Here is a 19,815-nt window from a genome sequence, read left to right as displayed (position 1 = left end):
TAGTTTATGGCTGATAAACTAGTGATCAGTTAACTATAGTTTAGGGTTAGTAAACTATAGTTATAATAGTCGATAAACGTGGTTTAACATCTGTAGAACCTTAGTTAACGCCGTTAATCTATTATTCACATCTGTAAATCATAGTTTACGCCATCATATATGTTTCAGAAGTGTAAAACTACATGTATAATTAACACTGAAAACCACCATTTGCGATTGCAAAACATAGTTTATCTGATAAATATAGTTTTACGATTTTTGAAACTATAGTTAACAACTCTTAACTATAGTTGAATGATGTTAATTACAGTGTCCTATCTGATAAAATTTAATTTAACAAATACGCAAATAGTCATGTTGTGTAGTTTATTTGTTGAAATAAATTTTATCAGAAGAACCAATAGTTTACAGATATGGATCTTTCTTTAAACTATAGTTAACAGCCGATAAACGTAGTTTACCATCTGTGAAACTCTGTTTAGCTCATTTTTGTGAATTTGGCGTGCCATATCAATCTCTCTCTCTCTCTCTCTCTCTCTCTCTCTCTCTCTCTCTCTCTCTCTCTCTCTCTCTCTCTCTCTCTCTCTCAGTGAATAAGGTTTCCTAAAGTCAAAAAGATTGATTTGGTCATGAAGATCTTTCTTCATTTGGTCCTCAGTACCACGTCATGGTGACGTCATCTGGTGCTATCGTCAGTTTGAAGGCTTGGGGATGATCAATAGGGTAGTGCATCATTCAGCTCCTACCAACATGACGCTGTTTTACAAAATCTTTAAAAATGATATTGATAGATTTATTAATTTTGATAAACAACAGATGTTGGATAAAGATCCAACCATTTTTGATAAACGTACATCCCTTCGGGTGAAAAAAAATTGCAATAAATACATCGTGCATTTTCTGAGCCGTGTAAAGACCTTGGATTCTCTACTGTGGAACAATGAAGATCTCAGTGTGCTTGCTTTGTTTAACGATGTTCTTTCTCATCATTCAAGACAGTGTGGAAGGTACGTTACTCTTGTATTCAACTTTTGATATAAGAGATGGGGTTGTATTTTGGGGGAGTTGTGGGTGAGGGGTTGCAAGTTTTGGGGGAGGAATGGTATATTTGATTTTATCTGAGGGGGAAAAGATTTTCATATCGGGAGGGAGGGTGTATTTTGCTTTTATCGATGGGAAAAAAGATTTTCATATCTCCCTACGTAAGTAAAAGTGTGAGAAAATATATCAGGTAAGGTACTCTCTCTCTCTCTCTCTCTCTCTCTCTCTCTCTCTCTCTCTCTCTCTCTCTCTCTCTCTCTCTCCCTCTCTCTCTCTCTGAGATAATGAACAAGCAATGTCTTAATCACTGGATTATAATTTTTCAGGATCACTATCCAGTAAGGAGAAACCTCATATATCCCCCAGCCAGAGGTTCTTTTGTGGCATCTGTTCTCTAGCAAACAACCCCTCCGCAGAATGGTTGAAGCGCTGCATGAAGTTACTCTGTAAGCTTTGAACGTGGCGATTGCTGAGAGTACTGAACACTTGACAATAAAGATCCGAAACCTGAACCAACGAATTCACTTTTCTCTGTGAAGTAGTGTAATGCGATGTAGATACATGTAAATCCAAATAAAAATTGATAAATGAATGTGATTCTTTTCAACTTTAATTTCTACACTGATTGGATTAACAGAATACTGTAAATTCCTAATTAAACGCGAGGAATTAATATCCGCGTAAAATCGTGAGAGCACATCTCGCGGATTTTAAAATCTCGCTTTTACTATTGGAATTATGAAAATGATTTGGCGTTCGCGATTTTATACTCCGCGATTTGATGCAGAACAGCAGATTCGCAGAATTAAATACCCGCGTAAAATAAGGAATCTACAGTATATGCCAACAGAATCTATTTAAGCATTAATTATTTGTTGAAAGACGTGGTTCCATAACTGCAACGGTGTGTGCATACAAATTGAATAACGCGCGCTAGAGCTAGCTGTACGTATTGTCAATGTCATGACATGAAATGAACACATATCAATAATTTATGATGAATTCAAATTTTGATTGATATAAATGAGATCTAAAATGGACGCAGGGTAGCTCATTTCAGTGTTGAGTGCAAACCATGCTGCCTTTTCATTGGTTTGATAGTAGTAATTCATTATGACGCCTGATGCAAAATGATTTTAAGCCTAGCAAGCGACCAGTAAAAATGCTGAAATTTGTTCGATATGCCGTATATTATCCAAAAAGCTGCTGATAAGAGGTTGGTGATTATTATCAATAATATATGTTTTGGGGCCTTACAGTGTAAGTGAATAGTTGCTCACTTTTAAGCCAGGGCTTTAAACTAAAGAAATTTGAAATATAGGCCTAAGTGCAGAACGGCCGATCAAACAAAATATCGTATTGTACTCAAAAGGTCTAGGGACATTAAAGACATCGAGTGGTTTCTAGATTGTAGGTGTATAACATTTCAAAAGAATACAACTTTTATTGATTCTGGAATCTTATGCGAATCTTGAATCATTAGTAGTAGTTTGAAAATAACGCAAGTTGTAATTATGGTTTAGATTGAAGCAATGTCATGGAGAGAACTTTTGAAGAAAATGACGCCATTCTGGCATTACGTGGACATAAATATATGCATGCATGATGCATGTACCTGCAGTTTGATGATCCATGTACACAGATTCAAAGTCATAACATCGATTTGTGTTTGATGGTGTTCAATTATAATATGTTGATATTATGTTAAATTAGTAAATAGCTCCCTATTTCATCTAATCAGCTCTCGCTGAATATTTTATTGTTTGTACAGAATTTTCTACTATAAATCAAACAACCAAACGATATCATCGCAGAAGGTTGGATTATTCAACAAATTACACATGTACCAGTAGCCTTTATATTGTGGGAAACATATTGAGTAAGTTTTGGCAACTAAGTATTGCCCAGAACGCGTGAAGGTATAGTCATTGGTGCTTCAGAAGATAAGTTTTGGCAATAATATAAAATGTAAAACGGACGGAAAACTGGTGTTCTTCTATTAAGGTGGTACGGGACATCTGTCGATATTAATGTGGATTAAAGTACATCATAGTTAAAATATTTTAACCAGGTTTAGAACTTTCAAATTTTACAATATTTAACCAAAAAATACGTTTGAAAAATTTGTGAAAAGCTAAGAATGTTAAAATCCCCAACAATATTTGAACTCATGACTTACAGATTCGTAGTGAACTCTCTAACCCACTGCGCTACGCTGCTCAATGAAAATTTTTGGGGGAAAACTGCATATAAATGCAGATCTCTATGTGTTTTAACATGGAGTGAACATTAATTTTTAGCTTCATATAATTAAATTCTGGTTGTAACGCGTATTTCAAAAGTTCTCTCCATGACATTGCTTCAATCTAATAATTTCAGGATTTTTATATCTACATTGCCAATTTAAATGATACAACTTCTTTTTCTCCATCCTTTTTTTAACTTCCGCCAAAATAGACCAGCTTACTACGGTTATTATATAAAGTTTACATTAATATTATGTAATAATACCATTTTATTTCGCTAATGCTTCGCCATAGGCGTTAAGCCTATCGGAACTCATCGGTTGTCTTCTTCAATCTGCGCGAGTTCCGATTCATTCAAGGTGGCGCTCGTCATTTTCTCGCGAGATTGTGACGATTCACGCATCTTGCAGTCAACATGGCAGACACTGTGACAGAAGCACCGGCTGTCAATGCTACTATGAACGAAACAGCAGCTAATGCCACGACTAAAATCCCTGCCACTCCAGAGGGTATGGCAATTGCATATGGCAGTTTATGTCTGATGGCAGTTCTTCCGATTTTCTTCGGCGCTGTGCGCTCCGTGAAGTACCATAAGGACCAGAGGGTAAGCATCCTCGTAAGAATCCATGTGCCCGTGTGATTTTGTATTTTTTTTTTTTTATATCGTCTATGTATATTTCATTGTATGATTTTGAATAATTTATTCTAAAACTTATAGCTAAGGAAAATTTGATGTTTTATTTATCACAAATTCTCCGTTTCGTTCGGCAGATGCGGAAAGAGATTGGCCATATGGTCTGCTCTGTTCTAATCCAACGGCAAAGTAGTTAACTTGAATTTACAACTAGACATAGAACTAAACAATATCTGTATTTTTAATTGCTCAATTGTTAAAAGGTAAATTTAATCCTGTGAATCTTAAAATTTGGAAACAGAATGAGGTTTGTTTAATAAATGGTAATGTTGTGGAAAACCTTCTTTTTTGCCACATAGTGAGTACATGCACTTAAAGCACGGTTTAAAACTTATTTGAAATCTTTGTATCTTAACATTGGAGTTTTGAGTGTCCAAGTCAATATTTACTTGTAGTAGCTGCCCTCAGTTTTTCATACTTCTTATTAAATAGAGAAAATAGATTTTTATGAGGTTTTGATCTTTACTCTGTACCCAAGATATCCTAGATTCAGATTTTTATGAATTAAATTGCATCTACTGGTGATTAAGAAACCCAAGATTGCCAGTGATCATAGGTTAACCAGATACACTGCAAAAATTACAATGAAATCTGCTCAATATATTGATTAAATCTCAATCTAATGTACCTGCACATGAAGGATTCTCTCTCTGACTTTGACAGTTACCTGGTAACAAGTCTAAAAATGATGGTATTAGATTAAAAATTGTAAAAAGCATGAAAGTTGTTCGCAGGTTTTGCAATATCAAATAGAATGTGAAAATTTCTTGCTTTTTTAAGAAAGGCTGTCCAAAATTTATTCTACATTTAGAGTCACTTCAAAATACCAAACCTACGAGGGAGGGCAACAAAATTAAAATAAAATTTTCAAAAAAATGATATTTATTCATTTACAATAATACAAATACAGTGAGTATTCAAATAACATTTAGTTTCCCTTAAGAGTGATCTTTTCTGATGATCGCATTGAGTATCTGTTTATAGTGCATAATGTGTTCTAAACTTTTTTAATTTCTACAGATTACAGTATTTTAGTATAATCAAACTGGCAAAAATTAAATTAAAATTCCGATTTGTTTGGTCTTTTTTTAAAACCCAATTTCTTCTAAACCTACACGCGCGAGTTACGTAGAATTAACTTTTGGCAGCCTAATGGTACTCAGGTACTCACTACTGTAAGGTCTTTTTTTTAATAAAGTCCTTGAATAGTGCTAGGAAATTTGTCAACAGCAAAAAGTCATGAAAAAGTGTATAAATTTGCATGTTAAGTGTTGAGTACCTTCCTATGCTGCGTGAATTCTGACCATGATGTATTTTAAAAATTAGTTAAAAAATATGTAATTAATTTTGTTACAATTTTTTCATTTTAATGTTTATATAGAATTGTCTTCTGTTTTTTACACCTGTACAGTATTGTTCTGTTTTCTGGATTTAGGAGTCTGGTGATAAACCTGAAACAATGTCTCACAAAGATGCAGCCATGTTTCCCATTATTGCCAGTGGAACACTTTTTGGAATATATTTAATTTTCCAGGTTTGTCCCTCGGGTTTCCATCTACTTTTTATTTACTTTCTAAATTATGATGTCTTCAGTTTGTTTCCTGTAATAATAATCTTGATAAATTAAAACATCTTTAACATGGTGTTAAAAAATAGTTAAGTCTGGCAAAAAAAATTTACTAGCTTTGAAAAATCAATGAAAATTTCTGTGTAAAACTCAACTTGTATGCAGATATCCACACATTTTACATACCCGGTATCTGGACAATTGGAATGGGAACTGAAGTGTCCAGATAACTGAGAAAACTGTACTAAATGACTAGAGAGAAAAAATATAATATACTAATCAAACCCACAATTATTCACTATGGATGATTTTGTTTATTTTCAAGTATAGATTTGTTTGAAGTTGATATTGTATATAGAAGAATGATGGTGACATGTAATAAATTGCGGTTTATTATTTACAGATTTTCTCCAAAGAGTACATTAACCTTCTGCTGGCTGTGTATTTCTTCTTCCTAGGAGTCTTTGCTTTAGCCAATCTTGTTGGGTAAGTAAGCAATACTGAATGCTGATTGAATTCTACATCAAGAACTTTTCATGATTTATATCAAGTTGGGATTTTTTTCTCTGTAGCCCTCTGTTTTCGAGGTATATTCCAGCAGCATTCCCCAACATGGAGTATCATCTGATATTTACTCAAGGGAAGGAGAAAAAAGAAGGTATAGTTTTTCTTCTTTTTTGGGAGGGGGGGGGGGGGGGGGGTAAATGTTGCCCTTTTTTCAGTCCCATTTTTTGTCATCCCATCCAAACCTATTCCAATGCATTGATTATCATTGTTAGATTTAAACAATAGATTTTTTTTTAAACTGCAGACTGAAGAAAAGAAGATCAATTCTCAAAATGTAAAACTTATGAAGGAAAAATGTTATAAAAAAACATGCAACTTCAAATAACTACAGATAAATTCCATGTGATTCGTCATTATCAGTGTGGTACGTCTAAGCTCTACCAGTGTGATACTTTTAGGCCCATTTTGCATAATCAAATACTAATATAATACCTGTATCAATTTTGGGTTTGTGTCAGAGTTATCATTCTTTGACTATGAAAAATTAGCTACATGGTCCTTTGGTAGAATGATTAGAATTTTATAATTTTGATATCTTCAAGAAAACCTTAATATGTGTATCCTATAGCCTATAGCATTATCAATAATATAATAATAACTAGACTCTTGTTGCTATAGCAACAAAAAGGTCTTCCGTTCCTAATGTATTAATCTGCACAAGAAATCCAGTTATCTTGGAAACAGAAAATGAATATAATATATATAAGTTTTGTGTCTTGATCTATCATAGTTTCTGAGATCTTATTTATTCTTTGTTTTTAAAAAAGAAGGCTATCTGAGATATATGAGATGTCTCACCGGAAGTAGAATTTTTTTTTACCATGTGTAGATGACTTTTTGTATTTCTATAGCTAAAATGTTACTTCAATGCTAAATAACCAAAATATTTTTAAAAATATCAAAATTGGGTGTACTTCCTGTGAAGACCGGAAGTTACGCCGGATGAAATAAAATAGTGTTAACACGTGTCCATACACAGGTCTATAATCCTTAAAAGTTTGGTTGTTGAAGTCGTTACCGTTTTTGAGATCTCGTCGATATAAGGTTTTTTGTCTCGGGACAGGAAACGGACAAACGGAAGTGCTTAATGAAATTTAATTTTTTTATATCTTGTTACTTTCCTCTTTTACATTATTATTCATCGAAGTAGCTAAAACTATCAAATTAAAACAGTTTAACGGATAAACAGTTTGATTTGTTTGAACTCTTCCGCTGTGGACCGGAAGTGACGGAAGACAAAATAAAACTGTTTAAACACATCTTCAATCAAATGTCTATGTTTAGTAAAAGTTTCGTGTGTTGATCACGTACAGTACCTGAGAACTTGCGGGTACAAACTATGTTTTAAAAAAGCTTCCTGAGATAATCGAGATATCTCACCGGAAGTAGAATTTTTTTGTTTATTCAACATTGTATGGATGACATATGTAAGGATCTATACTAATATCTGTATTCTATGGAAAATAAATTAAATACGTAAAAACAAAAACATTTGAAGAGCTTCCGGTGATGACCGGAAGTTACGCCGAACAAAACAAAAATGTTTAAACACATCTACAACTATAGGTCTATCATCCCTCAAAGTTTGGATGTTCAAATCTTTATCGTTTCTGAGATCTCGATGTGACAAGCTTTTTGTCGCGGGACAGGAAACGGACGACAGGAAATAAATTTAAAAAAAATGAAAAAATCGCCTAGAGATATGATCATTTTCTATCAATCCTGAAAATTTCAAGTAAATCTATCCAGCCATCTCTGAGATATCTTGTGGACAAAAACTGGGAAAAAAATAATAATAATAATAATAATAATAACTAGACACTTGTTGCAAAAGCAACAAAAAGGTCTTCCGTTCTGATATACATGTATCAATTTAACTGTAAGACATTGCTTCTCTTACATGCAAAAAAAAAGTTGATATGATAATTATTGTGAATGATATATCCAGACGTTACTTACATGTAAAACAACGAGAATGAAAAAGAAATCAATTTTTTAAGTACTTTCTGTGACGACCAGAAGTAACGCCGATCTAAACAAAAATGTTAACCATTTGTACAATCATAAGTCAATCCTTCCTCAAAGTTTGGTTGTTCACGACTCTGCCAAATCTAAGATCTCTTTGAAACAATATTTTTTGTCTCGGGACCGAAACGGACGAACGAAAGTGATTAATAAAAACAAAAGCTGGTATTTCTCGTACATTTGCTTAATGTACATCACTATTTATCAGGCTAGATGAAATTCCAAGAAAGTCAGCTAAACTTGTTAAAAACAGGATTTGTTTGAACCCTTCCGGTAAGAACCGGAAGTGACAGTTGACAAAATTAAACCCGTTAAACACATCCCCAATCAAAATTCTATCAAACAATCTATGAAAGATTCGTGTTTCAATCACTTACAATGACGAAAATATTGCGGACATCAAATTTGTAAAAAGAAAAGCTACATAGAGATATTTGAGATATATCACCGGAAGTAAAATTTATTTGCCAATTTAAAATTATATAGATGACATATGTAAGATTGTATACTGATATTTTCATTTTATGTAAAATGAATAAAACAAATTTTTGAAGTGCTTCCGGTGACGACCGGAAGCTAAGCCGAACAAAACAAAATAGTGTATACACATGTACATACATAGGTCTATCATCCCACATAGTTTGATCATTCAAGTCGTTACCGTTTTTGAGATCTCCAGGAATCAAGGTTTTTTGTCTCGGGACAGGAAACGGACAAACGGAAGTGCTCAATGTAAATTGTAATTAAATTTTTTTTTTGCACTTGCCCTTTCTACTTAATTGTTCATCGACTTCACTACAAATATCAAAGGAAAACAGTTAAACTGATAAACAGCTCGATTTGTTTGAACTCTTCCTGTGTGGACCGGAAGTGACGGAAGACAAAACGAAACCGGTTAAACACATCTTCAATCAAATGTCTATCATCCATGAAAGTTTTGTGCTTTGATCGCTTATAGTTTCTGAGATCTCGTTTGTACAAAATGTGTTTCAAAAAAGCTACCTAAGATATTTGAGATATCTCACCGGAAGTAGAATTTTTTTGTTGAGTTAACATCGCATAGACAATTTATGCATAGATTTATACTTATATATTTATTTTATGGAAAAAGAATCTTATGCGAAAAAGTAGTTATTTTTGAAGTGCTTCCGGTGACGACCGGAAGTTACGACGAACAAAACAAAATAGTGTGAACACATCTACAGCTATGGGTCTATCATCCCACTAAGTTTGGATGTTCAAGTCTTTACCGTTTTTGAGATCTCGTTGATACAAGCTTTTTCAACGCGGGACAGGAAACGGACAAACGGAAGTGCTCAATCTAAATTGTATTTAATATATCTTGTAAACTTGCCCTTTGTACTTCATTTCTCATCCAGCACACTACAAATATCAATGGAAATAAGTTAAACTGATAAACAGCTCGATTTGTTTGAACTCTTCCTGTGTGGACCGGAAGTGACGGAAGACAAAACGAAACGGGTTAAACACATCTTCAATCAAATGTCTATCATCCATGAAAGTTTTGTGCTTTGATCACTAATAGTTTCTGAGATCTCGTTTGTACAAAATGTGTTTCAAAAAAGCTACCTGAGATATTTGAGATATCTCACCGGAAGTAGAATTTTTTTGTTGATATAACATCGCATAGATAACCTATGCATAGATTTATACTGATATATTTATTTCATCGAAAATGAATTTTATGCGAAAAAATAGTTATTTTTGAAGTGCTTCCGGTGACGACCGGAAGTTACGACGAACAAAACAAAATAGTTTAAACACATCTACAACTAAAGGTCTATCATCCCTCAAAGTTTGGAGGTTCAAGTCTTTATCGTTTTTGAGATCTCGTTGATACAAGCTTTTTCAACGCGGGACAGGAAACGGACGACAGGAAGTGAATTTTGAAAAAATGAAAAAAACGCCTAGAGATATTATCATTTTCTATTAGTCCTGAAAATTTCAAGAAAATCCATCCCGCCATCTCTGAGAAATCTTGTGGACAAAAAAAGGAAAAAAAAAAATAATAATAAGAAACATTACAATCACTATAAGGTCTTCCGTTGGAAACGGAAGACCTTAAAAAACATTACAATCACTAGAAGGTCTTCCGTTGTAACGGAAGACCTTAATTAGATAAAAATTTAAATGACAGGTTTGACTGATATTTTAAATGCACATGAACATTCCATAATTAGATTATCAAATTGATCTTAATTCAATTCAATTCTTTATTCACTCAAGACCAGTTCAACTGTATTTGAGGTTCAACATATTTACAAATGAACACAAAAACATGCGCGGTGTGACATAACAGCGCAACAGCCAGCGCGAAATCACTGCGCGTAATAATATAACCATTTGATGAAATGTACTACATGTTATGTACTATGATAATGCATTCCCATGAAATCTACATCAACAAGTTTTATTTCAGTTTATTTGTAATTTATATATTTATCCATGTTTTTTTTGTAGCCAAACTAATAGCATTTGTTTTTTCAAAATCAATTTTACAAGAAGCTGAGTACTAGTGATAAAGATAAAAATGTTGAGTTTACAATACAGTTGGTTGTATAGGTTTGTTTTTGGAAGAGCAGACTTTGAACATTTTCTGAATAAATCTTGACAATATTTTTAATTTTTCTACATTATAAGTATTCATCAGCTTGTTATATTCATAATATTTGGGTTTTCATAGTATGTCTTGGGACCACAACATTTTTCTATCGTTTATTATATAAAGTAATTATCCCCAATACTATTAGAGTCACATATTAAAATTTTGTTTGTCAATGTTATGCCATATACCTGTTTCTATTGGGATTTAATGGTTACTTGTTCGTATTTCTGTAAAATGTGATCTGTAGATCTGTAGGTAAAACCAACAAATACTTTTCTAAATTGAATTTTTTTTTTAATTCTATAATTACGGTAATACATTTTAGTGAGTTATCTACTATATCTCTCTAGTCTTGTACATATTGATTTTGTAATATTTTTTTTTTGAACTACTGACTTAAGCCAGTTTTACCGATATATATTGTTTAATTTTCCCATTTATAAGACAACCCACAAGAGTTGAGTGTATCGTGTACACATTTTATCCATGGAATATAAAATATCCAGTCTTGTAACATTTATAAAAATAACAATAGATTACATTAGTGAGTTTACAATCGTGGGCTGTCAAAACTTTGCCCAGTACATTATCATTTTAATTTAACAAAGAGTGACAAAGGAAACCTTCCATTTTCTCCATTCACCATACAATATGGAGTACTAGATTTAAGATTAAAAATAATTTCAAAAATTTTAAATGTACTCAAACATCTTAAATATACATGTATTATTCAAGTTGAATGTAATCAACTCTTTTGATGCTTTAACACCATCTTAAAGCATTAAAATAATGGTTCTGACTTAACTGATAACCTAACTGTATTTTTCTTTGTATTTCGGTTTAGATCATGTTTTAAGTAAACTATATTCCTCACCATTTGGTTTTCAGAGCTGATGAATTATGAGTTTGATAGAAAAGATATTCTGTGTCACGCAGTGTGTGCAGTGATCGGTGTGTGGTATCTTGTGAAAAAGGTGAGAGTTGTTGATTAAAAAACTAATAATCTAGTTGTTTTTATTTAAAACAAGGAGTTGGTATTCTAAGTTTTCAGAACTTGTGCCCAAACCAAGAGTGCACAAATATTTATTCTCATTATTGACCTTGATGAGACCTTTTCATTTTTCTTCAGCACTGGATTGCCAACAACCTGTTTGGTCTGGCCTTTGCTATCAGTGGGGTAGAAATCCTCTCCCTCAACAGAATCAGCACGGGCCTCATACTCCTGGGGGGACTCTTTGTCTACGATATATTCTGGGTTAGTGGTCATTTTTCCTAAGTTATGAAAATTAAAGAATTTTATCCAATATTATGTATTTTAAATGCAGGATGTTAACACTTATCTGCTCTTTTTCATAGGTATTTGGGACTAATGTAATGGTTACTGTTGCCAAATCATTCGATGCTCCAATCAAATGTAAGTTTTTGTTTCAATGCAGGTTTAACACAGTCCTGTGAAACATGTTATTATAGAATTACTGTATACAGGGAAATATTCGTCCCCGTTTTATTTTTGCCTCTTTCGCCTTCGTTGTCAGAGGGCAAATTTAAAACTGGACAAATTCTATATTGCAAATAATATCTTTGTTAACACAACTGCATCTGGATGAATTCAAGACGGGGCGAAACCGTGTGCAATTGTAAAAGGGCGAAAATAACCCTGTATACAGTAATTAATGGACAGTGCAATTTGTTTTATTTTAGTCAATACCAATGACACACCATCACTATAAGATTGTGTGTTTTATTTTGGTCAATACCAATGACACACCATCATTATAAGATTGTGTGTTTTATTTTGGTCAATACCAATGACACACCATCACTATAAGATTGTGTGTTTTATTTTAGTCAATACCACTGACACACCATCACTATAAGATTGTGTGTTTTATTTTAGTCAATACCAATGACAAACCATTACTATAAGATTGTGTGTTTTATTTTGGTCAATACCAATGACACACCATCACTATAAGATTGTGTGTTTTATTTTGGTCAATACCAATGACACACCATCACTATAAGATTGTGTGTTTTATTTTGGTCAATACCAATGACACACCATCACTATAAGATTGTGTGTTTTATTTTGGTCAATACCACTGACAAACCATCACTATAAGATTGTGTGTTTTATTTTGGTCAATACCAATGACACACCATCACTATAAGATTGTGTGTTTTATTTTGGTCAATACCACTGACAAACCATCACTATAAGATTGTGTGTTTTATTTTGGTCAATACCAATGACACACCATCACTATAAGATTGTGTGTTTTATTTTGGTCAATACCACTGACAAACCATCACTATAAGATTGTGTGTTTTATTTTGGTCAATACCACTGACACTGGTGTGTTTTATTTTGGTCAATACCACTGACACACCATCACAGAGACTGTGAAGTAAACTGGCTTATCTGCTTACAGTGGTATTCCCACAAGATTTGTTGGAGAAGGGGCTTGCTGCCAATAACTTTGCCATGCTAGGTTTAGGTGACATAGTCATTCCAGGAATCTTCATTGCCCTTCTGCTCAGATTTGATGTCAGGTTGGTGTTTCATACTTATTTCGATGTAAACATTTTTATCTCCAAAATACAGATGTACATGTGTGCCATTAAGCTTAAATTTCAATGTATGAATTCGGAGTCAAGAATGTTTAACATTTATATTTAATTGAAATAACATTTGAAATGTTTACTTTTCAGCCAAAAGAAAAACTCCAAAACCTACTTTTATGCCAGTTTTCTAGCCTACTGTCTTGGTCTTGGGGCCACCATTCTAGTCATGCATGTGTTCAAACATGCTCAGGTAAATACCAACGCATTTTATCTTTGATGCAATATTTAAAGATTTACTGATCATTTTTTAATATGCTATGGTGTTTATAAAAATGTGGTTGAGTTGAAAAGGGTAATGTGATGAGTGCATAAACAGTACATTTGACTAATTTGAAGAGATTGTGATGTTTCAGCCTGCCTTGCTCTACCTGGTGCCAGCCTGTACTAGCTTCCCTCTCCTTACAGCTTTGATAAAGGGAGAGCTCAAAGAAATGTTCAGGTATGAAAATCTTATCAGAGTTCTACTTGGCTGTAAAGGTTTATGGTCATCATTGTAAGATAATGCTGGACATCATTTTTTAGGATATTGCTAAAAAAGAATTTGCTGGGGTACCTCCATTATATCTTTGAATTCCACAGATCTATGTTCATATTATTAGCTCACCTGAGCTGAAAGCTCAAGTGAGCTATTCTGATCACATTTTGTCTGTCGTCCGTCTGTCTGTCCGTCCGTAAACTTTTCACATTTTCAACATCTTGTCAAGAACTACTGGGCCAATTTCAACCAAACTTGGCACAAATCATCCTTAGGCAAAGGGGATTCAAAGTTGTGAAAATTAAGGGTCACACACGTTTTCAAGGGGAGATAATTAGAAATTGATGAAAAATTTCGAGAAATATTCAAAAATCTTCTTCTCAAGAACCATAATGCCAGGAAAGCTGAAACTTGTGTGGAAGCATCCTCAGGTAGTGTAGATTCAAGGTTGTGAAAATCATGACCCCCGCGGGTAGGATGGGGCCACAATGGGGGGTCGAAGTTTTACATAGGAATATATAGAGTAAATCTTTAAAAATCTTCCTCTCAGAAACTAATCAGCCAGGAAAGCTGAAACTTGTGTGGAAGCATCCTCAGGTAGTGTAGATTCCAAGTTGTGAAAATCATGACCCCTGGGGTAGGTTTGGGCCACTATGGGGGGTCGAAGTTTTACATAGGAATATATAGAGTAAATCTTTAAAAATCTTCTTCTCAGAAACTAATCAGCCAGGAAAGCTAACACTTGTGTGGAAGCATCCTCAGGTAGTGTAGATTCCAAGTTGTGAAAATCATGACCCCCAGGGGTAGGGTGGGGCCCGATGGGGGGTCGAAATTTTACATAGGAATATACAGAGTAAATCTTTAAAAATCTTCTTCTCATGAACCATAAGACCAGGAAAGCTGAAACTTGTGTGGAAGCATCCTCAGGTAGTGTAGATTCAAGTTGTGAAAATCATGACCCCCGCAGGTAGGATGGGGCTACAATGGGGGGTCGAAGTTTTACATAGAAATATAGAGGAAATCTTTGAAAATCTTCTTCTCAGAAACTAATCAGTCAGCAAAGCTGACACTTGTGTGAAAGCATCCTCAGATAGTGTAGATTCAAAGTTGTGAAAATCATGACCCCCGGGGGTAGGGTGGGGCCACAATGGGGGGGGTCGAAGTTTTACATAGGAATATATAGGGTAAATCTTTAAAAATCTTCTTCTCAGAAACTAATCAGCCAGGAAAGCTGACACTTGTGTGGAAGCATCCTCAGGTAGTGTAGATTCAAAGTTGTGAAAATCATGACCCCTGGGGGGTAGGTTTGGGCCACTATGGGGGGTCAAAGTTTAACAAATGAATATCTAGAGTAAATCTTTAAAAATCTTCTTCTCAGAAACTAATCAGCCAGGAAAGCTGAAACTTGTGTGGAAGCATCCTCAGGTAGTGTAGATTCCAAGTTGTGAAAATCATGACCCCTGGGGGGTAGGTTTGGGCCACTATGGGGGGTCAAAGTTTAACAAAGGAATATATAGGGTAAATCTTTAAAAATCTTCTTCTCAGAAACTAATCAGCCAGATGATTCTTTATAATTGTTAAAACTTTCGCCCCAGGACAATTCTTTGGCCTCACAAGAAGGTTCAAAGTTTGCTGTAGGTTTATATCCCTTATATAAACTATTGTTAAGGATCTTTTTGAGAACTGCAATACTCAACATATGATATGACTATAAAATCATCCTGTTAGAAAAGGGACTAAAGAATATCCAGGGGGAAAATGGATTTTATTTATACAGGATCTACATGTATTATTGTACATTGTCCAGATAGTTTGTATTATGACTCCATTAAGCTGATTTTATCATACCTATTGTTCCTCAGGTGAGCGATGTGGCCCATGGGCCTCTTGTTTTTATTATTATGCCCCCCTTCGAAGAAGGGAGGACATATTGCTTTGCTGCTGTCTGTCTGTCAGTCGGTCTACCAACAGTTTCCGTTCATTTTCTTAGCAGAGGATGAATATATTGAAATGAAATTTGGTATACAGGTTTATTATGATAATATCTAGGTCAAGTTCGATATTGGGTACGATCGAGCCATTTTCAACAGAGTTATGGCCCTTGGACGTAGAAAAATTCCAGTTTGTGCAGTTTCCGCTCATTTTCTTAGCAGAGCATTAACATATTGAAATGAAATTTGGTGTACAGGTTTATCATGATACTATCTAGATCAAGTTTGATATTGGATACGATCGAGCCATTTTCGACAGAGTTATGGCCCTTGGACTTAGAAAATTCCAGTTATTTGCAGTTTCCGCTCATTTTCTTGGCAGAGGATTAACATATTGAAATGAAATTTGGTGTACAGGTTTATCATGATAATATCTAGGTCAAGTTCGATATTGGGTATGATCGAGCCATTTTCGACAGTTATGGCCTTTGGACTTAAAAAATTCCACTTATTAAAGTTTCCGCTCATTTTCTTCGCAGAGCATGAACATATTGAAATGAAATTTGGTATACAGGATTATCTTGATAATATCTAGGTCAAGTTCAATATTGGGTATGATCGAGCCATTTTCGACAGAGTGAAGGCCCTTGGACTTAGAAAAATTCCACTTATTTGCAGTTTCTGCTCATTTTCTTCGCAGAGCATGAACATATTGAAATGAAAGAACTATATATGATAAGAGTTAAATTTGGCCCCCATAATTCGCCATTTTTAAAGTGTTTTGGGTACAATAAAATGTTAACTTATTTTTTAGAAGAGTTGATATAAAATATATTTTTCATCTATTTATTTGATTTATTTGCACTGACTGGCAGAATATGACATCAGAAGTGAAGCTATTTCTATAATTCAATCAAAATCAGTTAAAAATTGACATTTTTCTTATCTATTTACGAATGGGAAATATAGAGCGCATGCTTGAACAAGGAAAATTTTTTTGTCACTTATTAGTCTTGGCTCGAAAATCTCTGATTAAAATATTTTGTTTGTTCAAGCATGCGCTCTATGTTTTCAGAAGGAAAAACTGCTTGAAAGCAAGCAGTTTTATGCTAAAAATGCAAAAATGGCGGGAAAAGGTTGTCTTTACGATGTCATATTTCTAAATTGTGGGCACTTGAACCAAAATGAATATTATGTAAACACATCACATACATAACTGTTCTAAGAAAACAAAGAATTATAGTAAAATGATGATGTTCATTTTAGGGGGCCATTTTAGGCCCATATCATATATAGTTCTTTGGTATACAGGTTTATCATGATAATATCTAGGTCAAGTTCGATATTGGGTATGATCGAGCCATTTTCGACAGAGTTATGCCACTTGAACTTAAAAAAATTCCAAATATTTGCAATTTACGTTCTTTTCTTTGTGGATGTTTCCAAGGGAGGGGGGCATAAGTGTTTCACAAATATCTCTTGTTTTAAATGAATGTTATAGAATTTTTTTTGAAAGTCTTATTTATGATGTTTTTACTGGTGTTGTAGCTTTGAAGACCATCCAGAAAAAACGGATGAAAAGACTGATGAAAAGACTGATGAAAAGAAGGCCAAAAAAGAGAAGTAGAGGAAGTGACTGAGCTCTAGGGTTAATGTCAGTGAACCAGCACTGCCACAACAGTTGTAAATTATTTGTTTTTAAAAGATGTTTTATCTTTATGTTGATGATGATGTCTTTGTAAATGTTATGTTTAACACCGAAAACCATGTTTTTGAGGCTAATGGTTATTAACAGCAGCCTCTGAATTACTTTTCTTTTTGTCAACGATCTGATGTCTGTTTCTCTCTTTAATGCCGTAAAGATATTTATTATCGTATTAGAATAAATGGAGAGTGACTTTCAGAGATTATAAAGAAATTTTGTCCAAGAGTAGAATTTTACAATTTCCTCTGAGCAAGTTTGTACATTGGTGTGAATGGGTGACAGATCTATAGTGAGTAAGAGAGTTGAAGGCTGGGCTTGCTTTGTCATTTTATCCTTACATATATCATGTCCTGAATTGCAATATCATGACACCCAAATACACTCTTTTTTTCATTTCATTTTGTTATAGTACATAAATCTGTTTTGGTAATCAGCAAATTATTGATGTGGTTGAAGAATAAAGATATATAAGTATATTGAATAAAAAATGTGTACACATGACAGACAGGGCCTTGACTTGATTCTTTTATGAAATCTAAAGATTAGCATTTGTTGATGATATGACCTGTGTTTCCACCGACTTCAGCCTCATTATATTAGTACATTACCTGCCTGGTACATGTAATTTATTACACATTGTGTTCATGTGGTATTCATAATGCATACACGCGTAATTGTCTGATTTTATATGGTGTGTGAAGATAAGTGATTGTTGAATTATTAGCACTATATTGAGTTATTCCCCTTTATATGCCTTACATATATTTAACATTTTTTTTTCAAATGTTCTGATGTAATGAGATTTCCATCGAGAGATTGGCATTAAAGGGACTCCTCACCATCTAACAGTAGTGAACCAGACCAACCCCAGTCCTAACTTGCTAGATTTGGATTTCATTCACTTCCCTCACAATTCCTCGTGCCCTTTGAGTTTGTATCATACATGAACAATCAAAATTATATGTATTAGTGTACAACCAATAAACGTAAGACTTTTTCGGTGAAATCTAGAATAAGTGCAGGTATCATGGGTTTTCATCGATGGCTCAAAATCGGTGATCCAAAAGTGATGTAAATGTTCTGCCCTTACGTGCTTGTAAAATTGATTTAGTGGTTGAGTTTAACGTTTGAATAATGTGGTTAAACTCAAGATTGAGGCAAAACCAAGAATTATATAAATATTCCTAGTTAATTAGAATCTCCTGGAAAAAAACCCACATATAATGTCAAAGGAGGGTGTAGTTATTATGGTTGACTTCATTTTCTAATTAACTTAGCTATTTAAAATTAGCTCCAGCTGAAGGAAATTCAATTCTGCTGAGAAAAACGTTATGACATAATTATATTTGCATGTAATTTTACATATCAAATAACGTTTGTAAGTAAGCCATAAAAGGCACCAATAAACACTTGTACTTCTCCTTTTGGTGTGATTTTCGGAGAAAAACGATTATCTTAGGGAGCATTCCACAAACAAACGAAATTGATGCATGGATAGATAAACAACTGTATACACGTATTTTAACAAATTTTAATTAGAAATGACACTGAAATTCTTAATTCAAAAGAGAACTGTGAAGATCGTTTGAAATCAATGAGCGGTGCTTAATGACTTTGTAAATGCACGAATATATATAAAGACTGCTCAGTGAAATCGATTGCTGGTATATAGCAATTAAATCTCCCCTGGGGTAAATGTCCCAAGCAAAGGAAGATTCACTCCATTAGTACGGTAGATTATACCTGCATATACGTGTATAGATAAAGTTTTGTTCGAATGGTAAACGCGCCCAACGTAATGACCAATACATAAATCATTTTCTGTGTTTTAAATTGCGTTTCAAAGCAGACAGAACTTGGAGCAACAGTCTGTTGGCTGGACGTACTCCTGGTTAATTGTGGACCAGGTTGTCCACTGTTCGAATCCTTTATGGAACCCCATCTGTACAGTAGTGTATATGATCATAAATACCAGCCCCCTCGATCGCTGTGACGTGTACTGTCATCTTTCGTCATTCCTCAAGTGCATGAACTATAGCACCTTGTCCAGAGAAATGTATGTGTATGTCACCGACTCAGGACTGGTCATCTGTGTCAACAATAATTAACTAACCAGCGCCAGTTATTGACCTTGAAGGTCAGTATGAATGTACTTTTGAACCTTTTACCTATGCCATTGTCGTCATACTAAGCCTAATTCACATCAGTCTCAATTTCCAAGCAAATTAAAAATTTATTGTTTTGTGATTGGGTGGGGTGGGGTGATCATGTTATGCGTTCATGTGCACTAAGGTGTGTAAATTTAATCCATTA

General features: G+C 34.1%; 1 protein-coding gene and 1 long non-coding RNA gene across 2 annotated transcripts; both read left to right on the top strand.

Annotated features, from left to right (window-relative positions):
* On the top strand, window positions 1-1,633 carry LOC136270121 (uncharacterized). The gene is made up of 2 exons (XR_010707829.1): window positions 1-1,007; window positions 1,368-1,633. It is a non-coding gene; the product is annotated as an uncharacterized lncRNA (long non-coding RNA).
* A 2,025-nt stretch (window positions 1,634-3,658) lies between these two features.
* LOC105330430 (minor histocompatibility antigen H13) lies at window positions 3,659-18,005 on the top strand. Its single transcript, XM_034455231.2, has 11 exons — window positions 3,659-3,891; window positions 5,417-5,515; window positions 5,952-6,034; window positions 6,121-6,206; window positions 11,655-11,740; window positions 11,896-12,021; window positions 12,123-12,180; window positions 13,199-13,319; window positions 13,479-13,581; window positions 13,745-13,830; window positions 17,346-18,005. Exons 1-11 carry the CDS (start codon window positions 3,703-3,705, stop codon window positions 17,422-17,424), a joined length of 1,116 nt encoding a protein of 371 aa, XP_034311122.2. The 5' UTR covers window positions 3,659-3,702; the 3' UTR covers window positions 17,425-18,005.
* The last annotated feature ends 1,810 nt before the right edge of the window (window positions 18,006-19,815 follow it).

This window comes from Magallana gigas, chromosome 7, assembly GCF_963853765.1.
Source record: "Magallana gigas chromosome 7, xbMagGiga1.1, whole genome shotgun sequence".
In the NCBI taxonomy this organism is placed as follows: Eukaryota; Metazoa; Mollusca; class Bivalvia; order Ostreida; family Ostreidae; genus Magallana; species Magallana gigas.
Note: the sequence above shows the minus strand (reverse complement) of the source record. Positions and strands in the feature narration are given on the sequence as shown.

Excerpts from the sequence above, each read along its gene's own strand:
- LOC105330430 (XM_034455231.2), top strand. The coding sequence starts at position 3,703 with ATGGCAGACACTGTGACAGAAGCACCGGCTGTCAATGCTACTATGAAC. Across the intron at positions 3,892-5,416 it reads AGTACCATAAGGACCAGAGG|GAGTCTGGTGATAAACCTGA; the intron begins GTAAGCATCCTC and ends TTCTGGATTTAG. Across the intron at positions 6,035-6,120 it reads GCTTTAGCCAATCTTGTTGG|CCCTCTGTTTTCGAGGTATA; the intron begins GTAAGTAAGCAA and ends TTTTCTCTGTAG.